This window comes from Pongo pygmaeus, chromosome 23 (assembly GCF_028885625.2).
Source record: "Pongo pygmaeus isolate AG05252 chromosome 23, NHGRI_mPonPyg2-v2.0_pri, whole genome shotgun sequence".
Taxonomy (NCBI): Eukaryota; Metazoa; Chordata; class Mammalia; order Primates; family Hominidae; genus Pongo; species Pongo pygmaeus.
In genome coordinates this window covers 29,933,038-29,954,809 of record NC_085931.1, presented here as the reverse complement: position 1 = coordinate 29,954,809, position 21,772 = coordinate 29,933,038, and the positions used below count along the sequence as shown (strand labels likewise).

Genomic DNA, 21,772 nt, shown 5'->3' with positions numbered 1-21,772 from the left:
TTGAACCTGGGAGGCGGAGGTTGCAGTGAGCCAAGATCACAGCACTGCACTCCAGCCTGGGCGACAGAGTGAGACTCCATCTCAAAAAAAAAAAAAAAAAAAAAAGTTAATAAACCTTTTACTCCTGGCCTCAAGTGTTCCGGCTGCCTCAGCCTCCCAAAATGCTGGGATTACAAGCATGAGCCATTTATTTTTCTTTTTTTGAGACAGGAGCTCACTCTGTTACCCAGGCTGGAGTGTAGTAGCATGATCACAACTCACTGCAACCTTGAACTCCTGGATTCAAGTGATCCTCATGCCTCAGCCTCCTGAGTAGCTGGGACTATAGGTGCACACCGACATGCTCAGCTCAAAAATTTTTTCATAGAGATGGGGAGTCTTGCTATGCTGCCCAGCCTGGTCTTGAACTCCTGGACTCAAGCGATCCTCTTGCCTTGGCTTCCCAAAAATGCTAGGATTACAGGTGTGAGCTACTGTGCCTGGCCTTTGATTTTTAGACAGGGTCTTGCTCTGTTGCTGAGGCTGGAGTGCACTGGCGTGATCATAGCTCACTGCAGCCTTGAATTCCTGAGTTTAAGTGATCCTCCTGATTCAGTCTCCCAAGTTGCTAGGACTACAGGTGTGTGCCACCATACCCAGCTACTTTATGAATATTTTGATTCCAAAGTCTGAAAAAAGTTTTCCAGATTCATCTCCAGGTCAAATAATGTCCCTACTGTCAGGCATCCTGCTTTAGAAGCAAGATGTAGCATTTTTCTTCCTTTACTTGCAGCAGGCAGCTAATAACTGTTATCCTGTGCTGGACCATCCATGTTCCACGCATTCTAATGTGTGCTTTCCATAAAAAGTTAGCCCAAGTGACCCTCACTGTGACATTACACGGTACGTATTATTATTAATCTTTTTTTTTGAGGTGGGGTCTCACTTTGTCGCCAAGGCTGGAGTACAATGGCTCATGCCTGTAATCCCAGCACTTTGGGAGGTTGAGTTGGGAAGATCCCTTGAACCCAGGACTTCGAGACTAGCCTGGGCAACATAGGAAGACCCCCATCTCTAGAAAAAATAAAAACATAGACATGCATGGTGGCATGTGCCTGTGGTCCCAGCTACTTGGGAGGCTGAGAAAGGAGGATCACTTGAGCCTGGGAGGTTGAGGCTGCAGTGAGCCATGATCATGCCACTACACTCCAGCCTGGGTGACAGAGTGGGAACCTATCTCTAAAAAGAGAGAGAGAGAGAAAGAGGGAGAGCTTTTAAAAAATGGCAAAATGTGCCCACAAGCTGATGGGCCTATTTCTTTTTCTTTTTTTTTTTTTTATTGAGACGGAGTCTTGCTCTGTCACCTAGGCTGGAGTAGTGTGTCTTGATCTCGGCTCACTGCAACCTCCGCTTCCCGGGCTTAAGCGATTCTCCTGCCTCAGCCTCCTGAGTAGCTGGAAATACAGGCACCTGCCACCATACCCAGCTAATTTTTGTTATTTTTAGTAGACAGGGTTTCCCCACATTGGCCAGGCTGGTCTCGAACTCCTGACCTCAGGTGATCCGCCTGCCTCGGCTTCCCAAGGTGCTGGGATTACAGGCATGAGCCACTGCGCCCAGCCAATTTGTTTCTTATAGAGCTTATGGTAGGAGGCTTGAAGATGGGAACAGAAGAAAAAAGGTTGAAGGGCCTAGCTGCTGTGTGTTGCAAGAGAGGATGTTGCTGACAGTCTGCAATGCCAGCAGTCTCATGGGTGGTTATCACCAGGACAGAGGCCTCAGAATAGGCAGGACTGGGTGTGCTGGCACTCACAGCTACGTGCAGATAGAGCCCGACCCTGGGCCTTGGTGTGTGACCTTCTTCCCAGGTGCTTCTTTGGGAAGCTGTACAGTTAGGGAGGTGAGGCAGCCTAAGGGCACGACACACTAGCATGGGAGCAGTGGCAGGCAAGTAGGCTGACTGCCCAGGGATTGCAGAGTCCACCTGCACAGTATGACATCTCCCATCCTTTTGGATAGATTGTTCTACAAGGTGGCCTCCACCTACCCCCAACTCCCAAATCTGACATTCATTCATCTACTTCCCCCGAAGTGCTCCCTAGCACCTGCCATGAGTTTGTTCACTCTTGGGACCCCAAATCCAAGGCATCTCACTGGCTGAGATTCAGCTTACCACCTCATTGATGGGGGGACTCTTACGTCAAAGCAGTAATTTTCTCACTGATAGGACCACAAGATGTCGTCGTATTTTTAATGTGGGTACAAATACTAAATATTTGTGTTTTGCCAAAAGGAATTAAGATGTTTTTAACAGGTCACAATTAAATTCAGAAAGGGGTTGGACCTGGTGGGATGGGTTGGTGAGGCCCAGAGGCTCCACTTCAAGTGCAGTACTGGACATCCCCTTCCAGTACGGGAGGTCTGACTTGTACACAGTCAAGCCCAATACTGGCACAGCCACAGGCCAGGGATGGAGGCTTATGAGTCCACTGGAAAACAGGGAGGACTGAGTCCAGGGTTTCAGGGGGTTTAGTAGTGAGGGGGTGTTCATTACCCGCCCCTTCCTATGTTCCAGGCCCTGAGGATGTACCTTGCATGCTCTGACCCTTCGAACACCAAAAAAATAAGCAAGGAGGTAACAGATGCCCCAAAGAGGTGAATGGTGTCATGAGATCTAGGGGCTGGGACTTTGTCCAGCCTAAAGGTATAAGTACCATGGATGAGCAGTGTCTTATTTAATCAGCAACTGGAGATTTCCTGAGGTTTAACTGGGAAAGCAGGTTCTTATACTACAAGACACCAGGTGCTTCACATTGCTTCTCTTTATTTTCAACAGTTTCTTTACAACAGTCTACACAGGGATTAACTCCTACATGTACTTCCCAAGCCAGAATCTCCCTTTAGAAATTCAGATTCTATTTGTAACTCTGTAAGATGTATCTTCCCAAAGATCCCATTAACTCCTCAAGTCAACATCTGCCTACCCCCAACTTCCCCTTTTTTCCTCACTCACACTGAACATTTGTCTGAAACTGTGGCTGCTTTGTTGCTTCAAGATGCATGCACATCCTGGCTTCAGTGTCCAAGTATGCAGAATGAAGCATCTGATATGTGCACCCAGCTAGTTAGGCATGAAACAGGGGCACAGGATGGGCTCCGGGTCATAGAAGGTTCTGTCCCCACAGTGAGGACAGGGGTTGGCACTAAGCCAGACCATGCTGGGCCGCCCCAACTCGCACAGCAACTCCCTGAGCCTGGCATGCAGATAGGCAAGCCTCCCCAGGTGGAGGGTACCATGGACATCCTCATAACTCTCCAGGGGGACAGGATACAGCACATGGGTCAGATTTCTCAGCCCGATGAGGTGCTGCAGGAGACTCTGCAGGGAAGATATGGAGATGGGATTCCCGCAGAAGCTTAAGGTCGTAAGCTGGGAGCAGTGGCTCAGGGAAGGCAGGAGGACAAGGAGCTGATCATCCATGATCCCACACTCATCAAAGTCCAGGTCCTGGAGGGTGGCAGAGGCTCTCTCCAGCAGAGCTTGGAGGGGCTCGGGACTTACATCGGTCAGCATGACCCCACTTAGACTCAGGACACTTAGCTGACTGACGTTGGGGCTCTGGGACAGATGCATCACATCCCCTTCCGAAAGCCGGCAGTTAGTTATTGAGAGGGTTTCCAAGGGGTTCACCACGTGCCTGCAAATAGACAAAGCAGTTAGTGCTGGGGAATGGTGGTAGTGGGGTAGGGAGACTGGAGAGAGGCCCATTTCACCAAAACTCAGTCTTCCTGATGATGGTTAACCCCCAGGATGCCATGCTGTAAAGGAGCATTCAAGGAGTACAAGTTCAGGTTTAGTCCTTTCTCCATCATTTGCTGCATAAGTGGTTCAAGTAAACAAAGATCTCAAACACTCCCTTGGCTGATCTGTGAGGCAGGGTCCAACACAGACCTTTTAGGTGGTGTGAGCATGAATTGAATTGACAGAGCCTGATTTGATGTCTCAAGCAAGGAAAGGCATCAGTGAATTTTAGTATTTGAAGATACAACCGAAAATACTTTCTTTCAGCTCGGGCTTCCTTCTGCCACTGCCTGGGCCCCAGTCACCTATATCTCTGTGCCTGATGAAGCTACTAGGGAGTATTCACAGTGGATAAACTGGGGCAAGGTCAGCAACATCCAAAGGGGGTTCCCAGGCTGCAGGGCTACCTTAGGTCACTGTATCATCAGCAAACCACCTATCAATTTTTGCAATTCCTCTCTCTTGTTCCTTCTTCCACATCTCCAGAATCCTGCACTTCCCACCTATTACCTTAACTGGAATTCTAAATCACCCTTTAGACAGGAAATTTGAGGCAAGTTTAGAGGGAGCAGCTCATGTTGAGAAGCTGGTGAGCGCACAGCTTACAATTTCAAATCTCACCTTTGATGGGCTTTCCCTTCTTCAATGCCCTCCTTGCTTATTTTTGATCATTTTAGGTATCACTTCCTAAGGAAGAATGCCTAAAGGCACCCTTGCCAGGCCCCAACCTCCCATTACAGAGTTTTCTAACAAGGAGTCACTGTTAACAGCATCTATCCTAATGTATACCTCTAATCCTTATGAGTAGTAGTTATGTGATACCATCCTTGGGGACAGCGGTGAACAAGACGTGTTAACTGGTAGTGACTTGCTCACTCTTGCATTATCAGTGGCTGGCACATACAAGATATCCTTTATTGTTTACTGCAATAAAGAAGGGCTTGCTCTGGTCTGCAGAGAAAACTCACCATCCCTCACCTGAGCAACTGATCCAGGCGGCCTCTAAGGAAAAATAAAGAATCCACATAGAGAGCCTGCAGGCACTGCAAACTGAGGAACTGAGAGGTGAACTGGGCGATATACTGCTCTTCCTTCTCCGGAGAAATGTAGGAAGATGCATGGATGTGGGAGAGGAGGAGTCTACGCAGATTAATCATCTGGCCCAGGTAAGGAGAAAATTTCGCCAAGGTGGGTAGCTTCCAGGTACAAGTCACTTCCAAATCTTCAATAGAGTCCAGCTGCACCATTTTCAGGATCATCTTGATATCCTGCATGGGCATTGCAAAAATCTTCAGCTTCTTACAGCACAGGTGTAGTACGTTTTTCTTTCGCTTCACTTTCTCAATGAGGTAGGAGAACAATTCATCACAGGCACCTTCCTTGAGGGACAGGTCTACGAGCACCTCTATTGGAATGAAGGGCTGCTCTGCCTCTGTGCTCAAACCATCTACTTTTCGCTTCTTTTTCATGGGCTGAGCTGCTTCTGGCTCTGGAAATGAGTACAGACTGGCCCTGTTTCCAGACCATACAGTCCAGAAGTCCTGATGAGAGTTCTTCCGTAAATCCAGCACTTGAAGTTTCCACCTCCTGTGGGGGAAAAGCAGGTAATTAGCTGAGATGCTTTAAGATCAACTCAAGATAAGACCACGAGTCTCATAATGTAGGTAAGAACCAAACAGACATCCACCTTAGATCTGCACTTTTACTCCATACTTCAGGGATCAGCTGCTCCCTTTCCCACTAGGATCCTGGGATCCTTCCTGGTCCCCACTTCCCACCCCACCAGGAGGAAGCAGGTGCATGTTCCTTCAGACACCTCTGCATTTTAATCAGTGCCCCATGTCCAGAAGCCCATTCCAAGAGTGACCCTTGCAGTAGCCCCAAGGCCTCCCTGAACTTCCTTGCTGGCACCATCAGAGCCTCTGGACCAGCTTTAGGCGCTCCATGCTCCCTGACCCAAGCTGCATCCTGCTCGGGTTTCCAGGGCCCCACACCAAGCTGCTAGGTCACCCTTACCTGGGGCGAACCTCCTGGGCAAGGAGCACATCAAGTCCATCGAGCACAGCTTTGAAGGTCTCCAGGTGAAGCTGTTGTCCCTTCATCAGCACTCCCAGAGGGAGGCAGGTGAAGGGCCAGGCCTGCACCATTGCCTTCAGGGTCTGGCTGTGTCTCCCATCAAAGGCTGCCATGAAGAGTGGCGGGAAGAGCTCCCTGGGCAGCAACTCCAGGGCGGCGATGGCCAGGGCCTCATCCTTCAGCAGGCTCTGCCCTGCCAGCTCCACAAGTCTCCGTGGGCTTGTCCACACGCTCATGCTGATGTATCGGCTCTGAATGGAACCCTGAGGAAACATATAGGGAACAAGGCATCCCTCTCAGCCCAAGCGTAAGCAACTCTATCTTTTCCTCACCCTTCTGAGGGACCAACTTAGGGCCAAAGTCACTGTGCTAGCGACAGCAGGGGAGTTCTCAGTTTACCCCAATTCCACTCTGCACTCGGTGGCCACAAAGCCACAGCTCTGCTGGCACCAGGATGAACATCTCATCAAGTGTAGAGGAGGAGACAGGATGGCCACTGGCCCCATCCTGTATCTACCCACTACTCTATTTAATTCTAGTCCCCCTGGGAAGTGAGAACTAAGGACCCTGAGAGCTGACCCTGCTCATTTTGGGAAAAAGTTTCTGATGATCACTCAAAGGCAATTCAAATGGGAGTGTCACATAGCCCAGGACAGCATCCTTCTCTGCTCCAACAAATAAGCCAGATGGGAAAGATGAGGAACACACACACAATGCACAATGGATGCCATTATGTTTCACTAAAAAATTTTAAATGAGAAACTACAGAAGCAGCACAACAGTATTACACAGCAATTGAAAGTAAAATAAAAAAAAAACATTCTGAGACATGTATTTTAAGTGTGTCTCTTTTACGTATATTAAGAGTTACTACTTTGACATGGAAATCAGCGGAGCAAACGCTTCACTGAAACAAAGCCTGGTTCTTTTTCCCCAAAACATTAGTTTTAAAATGGAGAAATAAAAATTGTGTATATTTATGGTGTACAATATGATGCTCTGAAATATGTATACATTGTAGAATGGGTACCTTAAGCTAATTAACATATGTATGATCTCACACGTGTGTGGTGAGAACACCTGAAATGTACTCTTAGCAATTTTCATGCATAGAATATATTATTAACTGCAGTTACCATCTTGTATACTAGATATCCTGAAAAAGCCTCCGCCTCCAGCACAGGGGCTCATGTCTGTCATCCCAGCATTTTGGAAGGCCAAGGTGGGAGAATGGCTTGAGCCCAGGAGTTCAAGACCAGCCTGGGCAACACAAGGAGACCTCATCTCTATTAAAAAAAAAAAAAAAGGAAAATGTCTTTAATTCCAAAGCATCCGAAAAGAAAAAGAAAAAAAAAATCTATGGAATATTTTTTAACCTTTTAGTTAAAAAAAAGCCTAACTAGTAAATCACTGATTTAAAAAATCATAAATGATGCAAATTATAATTGCTTGCCACATATTATTTAAATTGTAATAAAGTAAAATTCAAACTAGATGTCTTTTATTTTCCAAAAAAAAAAAAGCCGTTTAAGAAATTATTTTTAACATATAAAATGGCAGAAATCAAAATGTTTGGGATTCAGTATAAATAATAAATGTTCCAGGTAATGGTTATACTAATTACCATAATTTGATCATTACACACTATATATGCATAAACTAAAATTTCACATGTACCCTATAAATATGTACGATTATTGTGTATCAACTAAGAAATCAATCCAATAACCAAAGAAAAATGTTTGGGATTAAGGCAAAACTACATTTAGAGGCAAGAACAAAGCCTGTTCCTTTGTAAGTAAAGAAAAAGGAAAACCATCTAAGCAGCATTGGCCCTCATGGCTGGTGCAGACCCTGGGCTGACAGTAGAAGAAGGCAGTGGCCATAGCCTGAGGTTCCTGACTCACCAGACCCAGCTGTGGTGCAGAAGCCATCTGCCCAGACCTCTGGGAGGACCAAAACATTGACTCCAAGGCCTCTGGGTCCCTCCTCTGGCCCCTCTGAAGCTATGACAGGCCTTTCTGGGCATACCTCCCCTTTCAACTCCACGCTGCCAATGGAAGAGCCAAATCTAATTACATTCCTGGATCTCCAGCCAGTGAATCCTGATGGGGTTTTTTACTTACTTCAGGTTCAACTGATTGAATGGGATGTCCATTTACCAAAAGGAAAGAAAAAGTGAACAAAACCACCCAGAGAGTGTAACTGTTAGGGGAATTTTGGGCCACATCAAAATTACCCAAATATTCCAGTTAAGATAGCTTTATGAAGGGCATCATGACATTACCCCTCCCCACTCCCAAACAATCCCCAAGTATCAAATTGTCACTTATACCCCATGTTCCCTAACACAGCAGATCACATGCCTATTCAGGGAGAAAGGGAGGAACAACAGAGGGTGGCTGGTCTTCCAGACTTTGAAAGTCAAGGTTGTCCTGAAGGAAGGTGGGTCAAAATTACACTACAACTAGGAGTGTAGTCAGAAGTAAGGCTGGGCATTTGTAATGGGACTGAGTGGATTACCATAAAGACAGATAGGTTTTTTGGGGGGCAGAATTGAAAGACTTTGGCCTGGATGGAGTAGAGAAATTAAAAAGGGGAATGGCTAAGGAAGATGAAAGATAGTTCCAGTAAAGCCAAGGTAATCACTGAGGCAGGGAGGGAGTTCAATCTTCCTCCCTCCCTAGAGGGAAAGGGTGTTTTCTCCCAGAAAGTCAGGATCCTCTTGGCAAACAGCCTTGACAAGATTAAATCTAGGAATGTGGGCTGGAGAGGTGGGATAGAGGGTAATATTGGTGACCAAACCTAGGACAGCAACATTTTCAAGTTTGAAAGACCTTGTGGTTTCTTAGGAATCTTGGAGCCAGGACAGAAATAAACAAGGGCCGAAAGCACACATCCCTGCCATTAAGGAAGCTGTCAGAAGACCTTCTCTTTATTGTTAGGTGTCCTCTTCGACATCGGGGCTGTTCACAAGCAGGAGGTCAGGCCTTTACCACAAACATAATCTCCAATGGCCAGCCCCGTCCTAAGTATTACTAATGTTTCCACACTTCAAGAAAACAGCTGTTCCTTCTTGCCCCTAAGCTTCTCAGGTACAGAGATTCTGGTCAGTGAGATGCAATCAGGCCTATCAATTAGACTCAGTTTTTCTCTCTTTCCATGCTAGGCACAGTGCACAAATACATTTTCTGTCACAAAAATTGAAGTTACATTTGGCATTTAAGGATCTGCTTAGGGATGATTCCTATCCTGGGCCTGATCACCCACTGGTACTTTTGAAGTTTCAGAACCTCTCCACCCAAAGAATTCTCCAGGCCATTCTCTGCCTCATGCACTGTGAAGTCCCCACAATTCTTATATTCTACTGGCAAGTGTCCAGCTGGAATGTCTTGGGGCCTGGCTTTGTTTGCTGTGGCCTGCGTAAAGAGACTGTAATTCATTGAAGGATGTTTTCCATTTTGTTTATCTCTCTGGAGACTACTTTCTCCTACTTTTCACCCTCAACACCTAATGGCCTTTGTGAAAATTGGGTTAAACTACAATTTGTTCTACATTTCCTTTAATTCCCAGGTAATCATCTTTACTCATCAGCTGCGGGAGACTGAGATTAGTAATAAAGGTCATTGTCAATGTCCCTAATTATCAAGCACCTACTGGGCACAGCAAAGGCCGCAGCAGCTCTCATTCATTACCTCAAATAGCCTTCACAGAGAATCTGAAGTTCACTGTTATTTTCATTTTTAGTCTTGTAAGTCCTTGACTCTGTCTGGGGAAGAACCTGCTCGGCTCCAGGCAAGCAGGAATTGGTAGCCCTTATGTGAGGAGTTTAGAAAGATTTTCATTTCCTTCCCTATCAAACAATCTAAGTGTTAGAAAGGGCTGATAAACGTCACATAAACCATGGAAAAACAGGAAAACTGAGTAAGTCCAACAGTTAGGGAAGCTTCTATGGGATCCCCGCACTTCCAGGAGATCCAAGCGAGGAGGAAGAACCGCGATCAAGTGTGAGTTGTGCAATCTCTGAGCTGTGCAATCTCCCTGTGAGGCAGTGACACTCCTCTGCCCAGCTTCACACTGCCAGTTTGTCCAGTGGCACTGGAGGAAGCAGCACCAGGGGCACATTTGCACAAAGGTGCTGTCCTTCCTCCCAGTATAAGGGAGGAGTGAAAAGACTGGGGCTCAGCATGACTCCTAGGGTCCAGGCATGAATTGGGGAGTTATTTCTGCATGTCCTGTCTACTGGTTCTTACGGTCCTTGTGGGCTGCGCAGGCCAGAGTGGCCTCTGAGCTCATCAGGGGGATGGTCTGCACCCTCCTCTCTAGTCACAGAATCCCAGTGGGGACCCCCGAAGTATCTGCACCAGGTCCTTCAGGTGTTTTTTTTTGGAGTGCAATGGCGCAATCTTGGCTCACTGCAACCTCTGCCTCCTGGGTTCAAATGATTCTCTTGCCTCAGCCTCCTGAGTAGCTGGGATTACAGGCACACACCCCCACACACGGCTATATTTTTGTATTTTTAGTAGAGACGGGGTTTCACCATGTTGGCCAGGCTGGTCTCAAACTTCTGACCTCAAGTGATCTGCCTGTCTAAGCCTCCCAAAGTGTTGAGATTACAGGAGTTGAGCCACCATGCCCAGCCTCTTTTTCTTTTTTAGAGACAGGGTCTTACTATGTTTCCCAGGCTGGTCTTGAACTCCTGGGCTCAAGTGATCCATCCATTTCAGCCTCCCAAAGTGCTGGGATTACAGGCCTGTGGATACCAACAGCACCTGAGGACGGTCCCACAGTCCAACGCACTGGGTCATCCTTGAGCCTCTGGTTCCAGCACGAGTCTCCCGGCTTCAACCCAGGTTGCATGTCCTCCCTGATTTCCCCAGGTGGCACCCAAGGATGAGGCAGTGCAATCTTGTTGCTCACTTCCCAGGACCGACACTTACCCCTAATGGCCCAAGCCCATGGGGCAGTGAGATCAAAGCCTCCCTGAGCTCATACTCTCTGGACACCACTCGGAAGTGTGGACTTGGGAATCTGATTACCACGGGGAAAGGTGCTGAATGTAATCGTGGCTTTGGCAATAAGGTCCACAATACATTATTATTATTTTCTTTTGGAGGAGTTTCACTCTTGTCGCCCAGGCTAGAATGCACTGGCACCATCTTGGCTCACTGTAATCTCCACCTCCTGGGTTCAAACGATTCTCCTGCTCCTGCCTCAGCCTCCCGAGTAGCTGGGACTACAGGTGTGGGCCACCATGCCCGGCTAATTTTTTTTCTATTTTTAGTAAAGACAGGATTTCACCATTTTGGCCAGGCTAGTCTCGAACTCCTGACCTCAGGTGATCCGCCCACCTCGGCCTCCCATAGTACTAGGATTGGGATTACATGTAAGAGCCACCATACCCGGCCTAGAGTTAATTTTTATTTTTGGAGACGGAGTCTCGCTCTGTCGCCAGGCTGGAGCGCAGCGGCATGATCTTGGCTCACTGCAACCTTCGCCTCCTGGGTTCAAGCGATTCTCCTGCCTCAGCCACTTGAGTAGCTGGGACTACAGGCTCATGCCACCACACCCGGCTAATTTTTTGTACTTTTAGTAGACACGGGGTTTCACAGTGTTAGCCAGGAATGGTCTCAATCTCCTGACCTGGTGATCCGCCCGCCTCAGCCTCCCAAAGTGCTGGGATTACAGGCATGAGCCACCGCGCCCGGCCCTACGGTTGACTCTCATACAAAGACAGCAGGGGGAGTGAAATGCTCTTTTGGGGAAATGACCAGAAACAAAAGCAGCTCCTGCCTCTTCGTCTACTGTGAGGGACGTCAGGATGCAGCTCCCATCTGGCTCGAGTGACAAGGACAGAGGGGAACAGGGCTTCTCTGAGCACCTCAGACAGCTCAGGGGACCTTCTTACCCGCAAACGTCTTCGTTCCATTTTGAAGCGACTTAGGCTGGCCTCAGGACCTCCAACGCTTGGATTTCTAGGTCTCAGTCACTTGTTTCCACGCACGTCTGAGAGTAATAATCAAAATGCTCCAAAAAGAAGGATACATGTATAATATTTACGAAGCAACGGCCTCCTGTGAAAACCTCCGCAAATACTGCTGAGGAAACTGACAACTGGCGACTCAATCCCGCCCTTTCAGTACAAACCTCTGGCTCCAAACCAGCACCAGTGTCTCCTGGGCTGAACGAGCGGGCAGGAGAAAAAACAGACCATGTGGTTGGTCACAAGTGACCCCTGTGGTCAAGGACCCTGACTACGGTCTTGCAGCCACATTTCTGCCTCTGCTCCCGCCTTCCTAGGACGCCTACGCCACTGCCTGGGCCGTCCCCAACCCCCAGCACCTTCAGAGGGGCCAAGTCCCAGAGCATCCACCGCATTACAAATGCGCACCCACCCTGGAGAGCTCCAACCACGAGCACCGCCGCCTCGGTTCAAGGCATCCTTACAGCCACAACTCCTCAACTGTGGCCAATTTTCCGGGGCAGGCGGCCCGGGGTGACCCAAGTGGCGCACATTATTTTCTTTGGTCTTCAACCCATTTCCAGGAAGAAAACAGGGACCCGGGACAGGGGTGGTGCCGGGGCACAAGCCCAAGGTCACCCTGCGGGGAAGCGAAGGAATCACGGCTCGAACTTACGTTTTTCCTCAGAGAGTTCACCACTCCGCGAAGTTGCTGGAAGGAAAGAACGAGACAATGGCTCAGCTAAGCGCCCTAGCCGCTGCGTGGGGCGGGGGGGCGGGGGGGCGAGACGGCGGGGGTGGGGGGGGGCGAGCAGCCTGGTCTGACCAATCCCCGTTTCTCAGTCCTTCCAGGGCAAAATCTCACGAGATCCAGTGAAGTCGCCCAGAGAGTCGAGAGGCGCTTGTTTTCAAGGACTGGGAGGAGGAGGGGCAGTGGGGGGAGGGGCAGAGGAGAAGGGAGCGGGAGGAGGGGAAAAGGGGAGAGGGGGTTGGGGAGCAGAGGAGACAGTGGGTGGGGAGGAGATGGGGGTGGGGAAGGAGGGGAGATGGGGTGGGGAAGGAGGGGGCGGGGGGAGGATTAGGAATGGGGAAAGGGAGACAGGGTGGGGGAGGGGTGGGCATGGGGGAAGGGAGACAGGGTGGGGGAGGGGTGGGCATGGGGGAAGGGAGACGGTGGGGAACAGAGAAAAAAGACAGTGTGGGAGGGTGGGGATAGAGGAAGGCACACAGGGTTGGGGGGGTCGGGATGGGGGAAGGGAAACAGAGTGGTGGAGGCGTGGGGATTAGGAGCGGAGACAGACGGTGGGGGAGGGGTGGGGGAAGGGAGACGGGGTGGAGGAAGGGAGACAGAAGGCGGGGGAGGGGTGGGATGGGGGAAGGGAAACAAGGTGGGGGAGGGGTGGGATGGGGGAAGGGAAACAGAAGGTGGGCCAGGGCGGGGATGGGGGAAGGGAGACAGGGTGGGGGAGGGGTGGGGATGGGGGAAGGGAGACAGGGTGGGGGAGGGGTGGGGATGGGGGAAGGGAGACAAGGTGGGGGAGGGGTGGGGATGGGGGAAGGGACACAGAAGGTGGGCCAGGGCGGGGATGGGGGAAGGGAGACAGGGTGGGGGTGGGGATGAGAAAAGACAGAGGTTGGGGGAGGGGTGGGGATGTATAAGAGAAACGAAGGGTTGGGCAGGAGGAGGGAAGAGAGGCAGAGAGTGGGGGAGGGGTGGGGATGTGGGAAGAAACAACGTGGTGGGTAAGGGGTGGAGGAGGGGTGGGGATGGGTGAATACGTGACGCCTGCGGCCTTTCCCCCCCCCACAGTAGGGTGGGGGCAGGGTGGAAAAAGGGGGTGCGGTGGGCGAATGGAGAGGCAGTGGGGAGGCGAGGGGCTGGCTGGGAGTGTGTGATGGGGTGTTCTGGGATCACGGAGACGTCCAAGTCTGGACTCTGTCCTGGGTCTGTGCTTCTGGCGACCTCCCTTTTCTTCAGTGGGATGCGGGGTGCAGGGGCCGGTTCCAGGGAACCCTGAGCTCAGGTTCTCGCCCCACCCCGCCCCGCATGTCTAGAAAACACGCCCCTGCCCTTGGCTGGGTAATCTCTGGATTTACCTGGATTTAGCTACTTCTGTAACCCCCCGGGCTGAAGAGACCCCCGCCCCCGGGATTCAATTAACTTACTCTCTGGAGCACGCGTTCCTCCCTGCTCCCGGGAGTCCGTTTCCCAGAACTTTCTGAGGCCCGCGCATGCTCCCCTCGACTCCCCGTGTTTCTCCTCTCCACGGAAATCCACGCATTCACGCCCCTCCCCTCCCCCGAGCCTGCAGAGGACTCCGCCCTGCTTTCCCTACATTCAGGGCTGCTCCTTTTGTCGCCAATACAGACCTGTTGACAGGTCACGCCTGGGAAGCGGGTGGGGTGTCCCGGAGCAGTGCAGAGGCGCTGCAGGCCCGGCTTCTGGCTGTGGGGGAGCTGTGCCCTGAAGCCTCGCCGAAATCTCGCGTCTGGGGCCAGCAGGGGGCACTAGAGTCAACAGGGACTGTATGCAAAACCCACTTCCTCCCAGGCCCTCTAGGGGGATGGTCAGGCTTCTGCAGAGATGGGGAGGATCCTTTCCTGGTAAGGGGAGAGGGAGGGGCTAGGAGCCAAGCGGAAGGACCCCGTCGTGTTCAAGGCCCTTCAAGGGACGGGACAGGCGAGGAGTCTCTTTGAGTCTTTTGAATTGTTTTATCAGTCACGCCTGGGAAGTACTCAGCCTCCACAAACTCTGTTTTCCTGAAAGGGGTCGGGGGGACCCCAAAATCTCCTGCCACAGGCTATGATGGGCATGGTGGCTAAGAGCAACAGGCGGCGTGGTGAGGCTGGCTGTCTTTTTATGGCTCTGCCCTTCCATTCCCCGAGGCATCCCCATGCCAGTGAACAGAGCTGTGGGTTCCCAGCTGCACAGATGAATGCACGAACGAAACATAGGTCCATACAAAGGAAGTCATTGCATTGATCCAGATTCGACCTGGGATTGTCGCATAAAACAGGGCTGATAAAAACCGTCGTGTTTTCACCTTGGAAATAGAGACTCCGCCTCCCCCTCTCTGCTTGAGGCATTCAGCAAAGGTTCGTCCTTCAGTGGCTGTGGATGTTCAAGGACTTACGATTTCTGACTTTATAAAGTTTAGGGTGAAAACAAAAAACAAATAAGAAATCCATTGTTTTAAAGTGGCCGTTGTAGCTAATTATCTAAGAAAGCAAACAGGCTGGTACTGAAAGTTACACAGGCAGGCGGCTCCCTGGGAGGGTTGCCCAGGGCTGCTTTTCTGAGACCTGAGCAGGGAGCAGCCAGAGGAGCTTGAAGGGATGGAGTTCAGGGCATGGGAACGGGCTGTACACATCTTCACGGAATAGGGTGCTTGTCCAGTTTGAGAAGGGAAAGAAACTGGGGCAGAGGGCTGATGAGAAGGCAGCAGATGGATAGTGTGGGATTGAAAAGGGGATCCATTTGAAGACTGGCCACCATTAATTATTTTCATCATCTGATTGCTGTTGCTCCATTGAGATCGATGCGTGGAGAACAAGCTGGGGAGTGGAACAAATGTCAGGGAGGGGAGAGAAGTGAGTGAACATGACCCTGGTCCAGCCTCATAGGACAGAGCGTGGTCATGGAAGTCCACAGAGGAGGACAGACAGGGAGGAATCATGGCATGGCCAGGTTGCAGGGCAAGAGGCAGAGAGGAGAGAGGATTGTGGAGGATGCCTGCGGAATGCTGACTGTCAGTCGATGCTGGTCCTTTATTTTTTATTTTATTTTATTTTTTATTTTTTTGAGACGGAGTCTCGCTCTTGCCCAGGCTGGAGTGCAGTGGCGTGATCTTGGCTCACTGCAAGCTCCGCCTCCCGGGTTCATGCCATTCTCCCGCCTCAGCCTCCCAAGTAGCTGGGACTACGGGTGCCCGCTACCATGCCTGGCTAATTTTTTTGTGTTTTTAATAGAGACGGGGTTTCACCGTGTTAGCCAGGATGGTCTTGATCTCCTGACCTCGTGATCTGCCCGCCTCGGCCTCCCGAAGTGCTGGGATTACAGGCATAAGCCACTGTGCCTGGCCAAGGCTGGTCCTTTCTTTTATGGCGATGGGTGTGTGAAAGTTGCACATACCAAAATACACTCACTTTTTGTTGACCCAAAGTAAAACCCTGAGGGTATGAAAGGGAAGGGCTCATGCTTACACGGCTGAGATAAAAGCTGTCTCAGGAAGCTGGGTGTGGTGGCTCACCCCTATAATCCCAGCACTTTGGGAGGCCAAGGTTGGAGGATCCCCTGAGGCCAGGAATTCAAGACTAGCCTGAGCGATACAGCAAGACCTCATCTATATTTTTAAAAAGGGTTGGCTGTCTCAGGACTTTCTGAAATAGCCCTGCAAGACATTCCTGTTTTAGGATCACAACAGTTTAGATAAGATGCTTTTGAAAGAACACCTGCCTAGGCATAGCATCTCCACCAATGAACTGATGCCAACTGTGGTTTTGAGTCTTCATAACCAGTGAACTGTTTGCAAGCAGCTTATTTAAATCTCTTTTTTTGCCAATACAACCTTCCCTTTGCCCTCCCCTCTTGAGATGCATATGTGGCTTGCCATATCTGAGCATCTTAGGTTATAATGCTTTTTTTCTTTTTTAATTTTTTTGTAAATTTATATTTATTTTTATATTTATTTATTTTTTGAGACAGGGTCTTGCTTTGTCACCCAGGCTGGAGTGTAGTGCATAATCGTAGTTCACCACTGACTCCAACTCTCGGGCTCAAGCAATCCTCCCACCTCAGCCTCCTGAGTAGCTAAGACAACAGGAATGCACCACCACGCCCAGCTAATTATGTATTTACTTTATTAAAAATTTTTTTTTTGGTAGAGAGAGTCTCACTGTGTTTCCCAGGCTGGGCTTGAACTCCAGGCCTCAAGTGTTCCTCCCGCCTCGACCTCCCAAAGTGCTGGGATTACAGGCATGAGCCACCGTGCCCAGCCTTCAATTTTGTATTCTAATTCCTGAATAAATTCAACAAATTTGGAGGCGTTTTTAGTCTGATGGTTCCTTTTGGTCGACAATTGGAATGGGAGAGGAACAGTGTAAGGGCAAACATCAAGTGCTTTGCTGAGCTCCGGGTGCTTTTTTTGGATAAGACACACAAAATACAATAAGATGTCTGTAATGTTTGATTTTTTCCAGGTTTCTTGAGGTATAATTGACAAATAAAAATTGTATGGATTCAAGGTGTACAATTCATATACATTGATCCACATATACCTTGTTTGATGATTAATCAAATCAGTTAACACATCTTTCACCACAGTAGTCAACGTGTGTGTGCTCTGTTAGCAAATTTCAATTAATAATATAGCATTATTAACTATAGTTACTATGCTGTATATTACAGTCTCAGAATTTACCATCTTATAACTAAAATTTTGTAGCCTTTGACCAACATCTCTCATTCCTCCCACCCACAGCCCCTGGGAACTACCATCCTACTCTGCCTCTATGAGTTCCACTTTTTGTGTTTCTTTTTTCCCTTTCCTTTAAATTTTTTGTATTTGTTATATTACCAAACCATGTCAAAAGAGTTCCACTTTTTAGATTCCACATATTATTAGCTCGTACAGTATTGTCTTTCTGCATCTGGCTTACTTCACTTAACATAATTTCCTCCAGGTTCATTCGTATTGTTGCAAATGGCAAGATTCCCTTGTTTTTTTTGACTGATGATGTCTGCCTGTAATATTTGGAAAAAAATGCAGGTCACATGAATGATTGTCTAATGTAATTCTATTCATGTAAACTTGTGTATGACCATAACATTCACTCATTCGTTGCTTCAAGTTCTTTACAATCGTATGCCATATTCCTGGGGCTCTGCTAGGCCTGGAATGGGGAGTAGGAGTTACAAAGTTCCTGGGATATCAGTAATTCATATTTGTGAATGTCTTAGATAAGTGGGCTAACATGTACAGAAAATGGTCACTGAAATGATAACAGTTTGTTATAAAATACTTTTCTGTATTCTCCTGAACTTTTTTTTTTTAATCATTTATTAGACTGCTTCAGCTGCCATAACAAAATATCACAGACTGGATGGATTAAACAACAGAAATTTATTTCTCACAGTTCTGGAGGCTGGGAAGTCCAAGATCAAAGTGCCAGCAAGGTAGGTGTCATTCTGAGGCATCTTCTCTTAGCTTATAGGCTGAGGCCATTTTGCATTGTGCTCACGTGACCCCTTTGTGCGCATGTGCGGAGAGAGAGCACGGGTGCTTCTTCTTGTAAGGATGCTGATCGTTATGAGAACCCGACCCTTGTGACTTCACTTAATCTTAATTACTTCCTTAGAGGCCCCATCTCCACATACAGCCACAATGGGGATTAGGGCTTCAACATATGAATTTGTGGTGGGGGGACGCAAACACTCAGTTCATAAACATATGATTTTTTTTTTTCCTTGACCAGCAATGAAAATAGAGGTATCTTCATTTTGGAAAGTGAGAGTCAACCTGCGCTGAATTAGAGTGATGACAAGAGATACTTTAAGACTGCAATGAGGAAAGCAAGGGAGGGGGACGCATTTGACAGTCTGTTCTGCTCTGCTCCTGGAACTGAGAGAGGCTGAGTCAGCACTAACCTTTGCACGGGTGAGATAGAGAACTAAGAGAGAAAAATATGTATTTTTCTATGACCACCTAAAATAAACCTGGAGTTGAAGGGGCCAGCACTCTCAACCTAACCATTCCAGGAATAAAAATCGTAGATAACTTGCTGATTAATGGAAACAATTTGCCTTTCAATTTTCTAAGCAGACGAATGCAAGGAGTTTGTGAACTTTACTGCTGTTTTCGTTTTTTTTTTTTTTTAGGTGAAGACACTGACAGTAAGAAAAGGCAAACCACAGGTCCAAGACAAAGTGGTCAAGTCAAGAAGGAACTCAGGCTGTGTAGTCCTGGTGCAAGGCTCCTTGCCCCCAGTGTTGGGTCACACTGGCTGGCTGTGCTCCCATGACACTTAGTGCATACCGGGCTCCTGACTTAATAACACATGTTTGAAATGGCCCCTGATCCCCAATCTGCTGCAGGATTCTGCAGATGCACAAGAGGCTGCAGTGGAAGGTCTTGGAGAGAATTCAGAGTGGCTTGCCTACGTTCCCATGACCGTGTGTCCTAATGGGAGAATCACCACTTTGGAAAATTCTTTTGGAGGCCAGGCACGGTGGCTCATGCCTGTAATCTCAGCACTTTGGGAGGCCGAGGCAGGCAGATCACCTGAGGTCAGAAGTTCGAGACCAGCCTGGGCAACATAGTGAAACCCCATCTCTACTAAAAATACAAAACTTAGTCTGGCATGGTGGTGCACACCTGTAGTCCCAGCTACCCGGGAGGCTGAGGCAAGAGAATTGCTTGAACCTGGGAGGCAGAGATTTCAGTGAGCCAAGATTGCACCACTGCACTCCAGTCTGGGCAACAGAGCGAGACTCTGTCTTAAAAAAAAAAATTCTTTTGGGGCTAGCTGTGAATGAGCAGAGGGAAAGGCAGGAGCCTTCAGGTAGGGAGCAGCATGATTCCACCCCAGGTTCAGGCCTCCTGGGTGTACAGAGGGCAGGAGGATCCTCCCCAGGTATGTGAGAGGAAGGGAAGATGAGGTGTTTGGGTCAGGGAACACACTAGAAATCCAGGTGCTCACTGATGGATAGTGCTTGGCATCTCTGTGTTCTGCCAATCCAGCCTCAAAGCAACTTTGGAAGAGGATTTATGCCCTTCACACGCTTCCAGCCTGGGCCAGAGCATCTGCGCACTCCCCTGGGTATAGGCCTCCAGGGCTTGGAGCAAAGGAAGAGCTAAGAATTGTCAGTGCTCAGGAGGCAGATTTTCAGGGAGGATCCTCTTGCATCTCAGGACATGGAAAGGGCTAAAAGAGCCTTGAGTGTCCTGTCCCAGTGCTGGGGTCTCAGACGGCCGCTCTGGGGCATCTCCACCATGGTCTGACTTCTGCTGCTTGAAACCGTTCTCCCTCAGGGCACAGGCAAGAGTCCTCAAGGAAGAGCACCTGGGCACCTGGGTTGACTCTTCCTCTCTCCAGGTGGAGAGAACCAGTAGAGTTCACCTGGGGTCATGATCTGACTTAATCCCCCTCTGCATTTCTTTCTCTTCTCAGGGGCCTGGGCTCAGCCTTAACTCAGCCTTCCTCAGTGTCTGGGACTTGGGGTAAACAGTCACCATCTTCTGCACTGGAAGCAGCAGTGACATTGAGGGTTCTAACCATATCTCTTGGTACCTACAGTGCCCAGGAACTGGCCCCACACTCCTCATTTATTATGGCCATTCTCAACCCTTAGGGGCCCCAGCTTGATTTTCAGTCTCTAGGTCTGGCAACACGGCCTTCCTGGCCATCTTTGGCCTCTAGCCTGAAGATGGGCCTGACAGTCACTGTTTGTTCTGGGACAGCCATAGCATTTTTACCCACATGTGCTCCAAGTCCACGGGGAACAGAGACCAAATCTGCCATGAGTGACCAGTGTCATGGGGCTTCACACCAGTCAGGCAGTCAGATGGTGGTGTTTGCTTTCATTTCTGCTCATCATCCCAAGGGTGTGGACGCTTCAGGAATGGGACCCTATGCAACTCTCATTGCTCTTTATAATGATGTGGGAAAGAGAAATCATCTCCCAGGGGACTTGGCTTTGCAAAAATGAAAATAAAAACTTCCTCCCTCCCTCTGTGCAGTGAATGGCCTCTGAATGCAGACTTGGTCTCCCTCTTCAGTGGCAAGGTTAGAGGAAGAACAACAGCTTCTTATTGCACTGAGACAACTCAGGGGCCACCTCATTTGAAGGTGTGCATCAGTGTGAGCCCAGGTATTCCTGTACTCAGTGATCGAGGTCTCTCTCCTTACCTTGTCTCCACCTGGATCTGACCAAAGTGACCGAGATGATCCAGGTTTTAGTTTTCTCTTGCTGTGTAACAAATTTCTGCAAACCTAGCACCTTAAAATAACACCCATTTATGATCTCCCAGCTTTCCTGGATCAGGAGTCTGGGATCAGCTTAGCTGAGTCATCTGTTCAGGGTCTTCCCAACCTGAAATCAGGGCATTGGCTTGGCTGTGTTTTCATCTGGAGGCTCAACTGAGGAAGAATCTGTTTCCAAACTTACTGGCAGAACTCACTTCCTTGCTGCTGTATGACTGAAGCCAGGGTTTTGGGGGCTATTTGCCATCAGTGCCCGTAGCTCCTAGAGTTCCTAGAGGTCACCCATAGCTCATTTGCCATTTAATGTAACCTAATGAAAAGAGAAATATTCCATCACCTTTGCCATATTTATTGGTTAGAAGCAAATCACAGGTTCTTCTTGAATTCAAATGAAGAGATTCTGCAAGGGTATGACTCATTTGGGGTCACCATAGGGTACATCCTCAGTAATTGTGTGTGGTCAGGACTAGGGGAGGAGATTCTAATTATACAGAGAAGACTTGTGCTTTCTGTTCAGAATTTAAGAAGACATCCTTTACTTTTTAAGACACTCTGTCATTTTATTCATTGATTTTTAGTGGTGTTCTAGAAAGCAGATTTTCCAAGTGTAAACCACAATAATGAAATGGTAGAGCTGATGACAGTTCAGATGCTATTAGATGGGTGTGCAGATCTGGGTTTAGAGCCAATGGATGGAGTAGTGTCTCTTGGTTTCCACTGTGGAGAGGCCCCTTGGGAAAACCCACCACCCCCATTTCTCCTCACTCCCTGCCTGGCCCCATGGTCTCTGCTTGGTCTGGCCTATCCTATTAAAAATATACTTCAGTGATGATACTTATGTCTTGTGTTTCTCTCTACTCTTTGTCTATTTGCAGTGGACAGCATACTGCATGCTGATATCAAAAATTATTCCAGCAAATTCAAAAATAAGACAGTAAAAAGAAATAAAAGACAGTTTTACAATGGAAGAG

General features: G+C 48.7%; 1 protein-coding gene and 1 long non-coding RNA gene across 14 annotated transcripts; one reads left to right on the top strand and one right to left on the bottom strand.

Annotated features, from left to right (window-relative positions):
- Nucleotides 1–2,786: 2,786 nt before the first annotated feature.
- Nucleotides 2,787–14,389, bottom strand: LOC129022791 (melanoma antigen preferentially expressed in tumors). 13 transcript variants are annotated; one of them, XM_054469037.2, is made up of 6 exons: nucleotides 14,190–14,387; nucleotides 12,496–12,531; nucleotides 11,766–11,863; nucleotides 5,798–6,120; nucleotides 4,760–5,368; nucleotides 2,787–3,677 (listed from the first exon to the last, which is right to left on the bottom strand). In XM_054469037.2, exons 3-6 carry the CDS (start codon nucleotides 11,784–11,786, stop codon nucleotides 3,101–3,103), a joined length of 1,530 nt encoding a protein of 509 aa, XP_054325012.2. In that variant the 5' UTR covers nucleotides 11,787–11,863; nucleotides 12,496–12,531; nucleotides 14,190–14,387; the 3' UTR covers nucleotides 2,787–3,100. The 13 variants fall into 13 exon arrangements, with proteins under 13 accessions (XP_054325012.2, XP_054325006.2, XP_054325008.2 ...); XM_054469031.2 differs by having other exon boundaries at nucleotides 13,986–14,331; XM_054469033.2 differs by having other exon boundaries at nucleotides 11,766–12,038; nucleotides 14,190–14,331.
- On the top strand, nucleotides 13,986–21,628 carry LOC129022816 (uncharacterized). Its single transcript, XR_008496570.2, has 4 exons — nucleotides 13,986–14,915; nucleotides 17,885–17,994; nucleotides 18,294–18,475; nucleotides 18,697–21,628. It is a non-coding gene; the product is annotated as an uncharacterized LOC129022816 (long non-coding RNA).
- The last annotated feature ends 144 nt before the right edge of the window (nucleotides 21,629–21,772 follow it).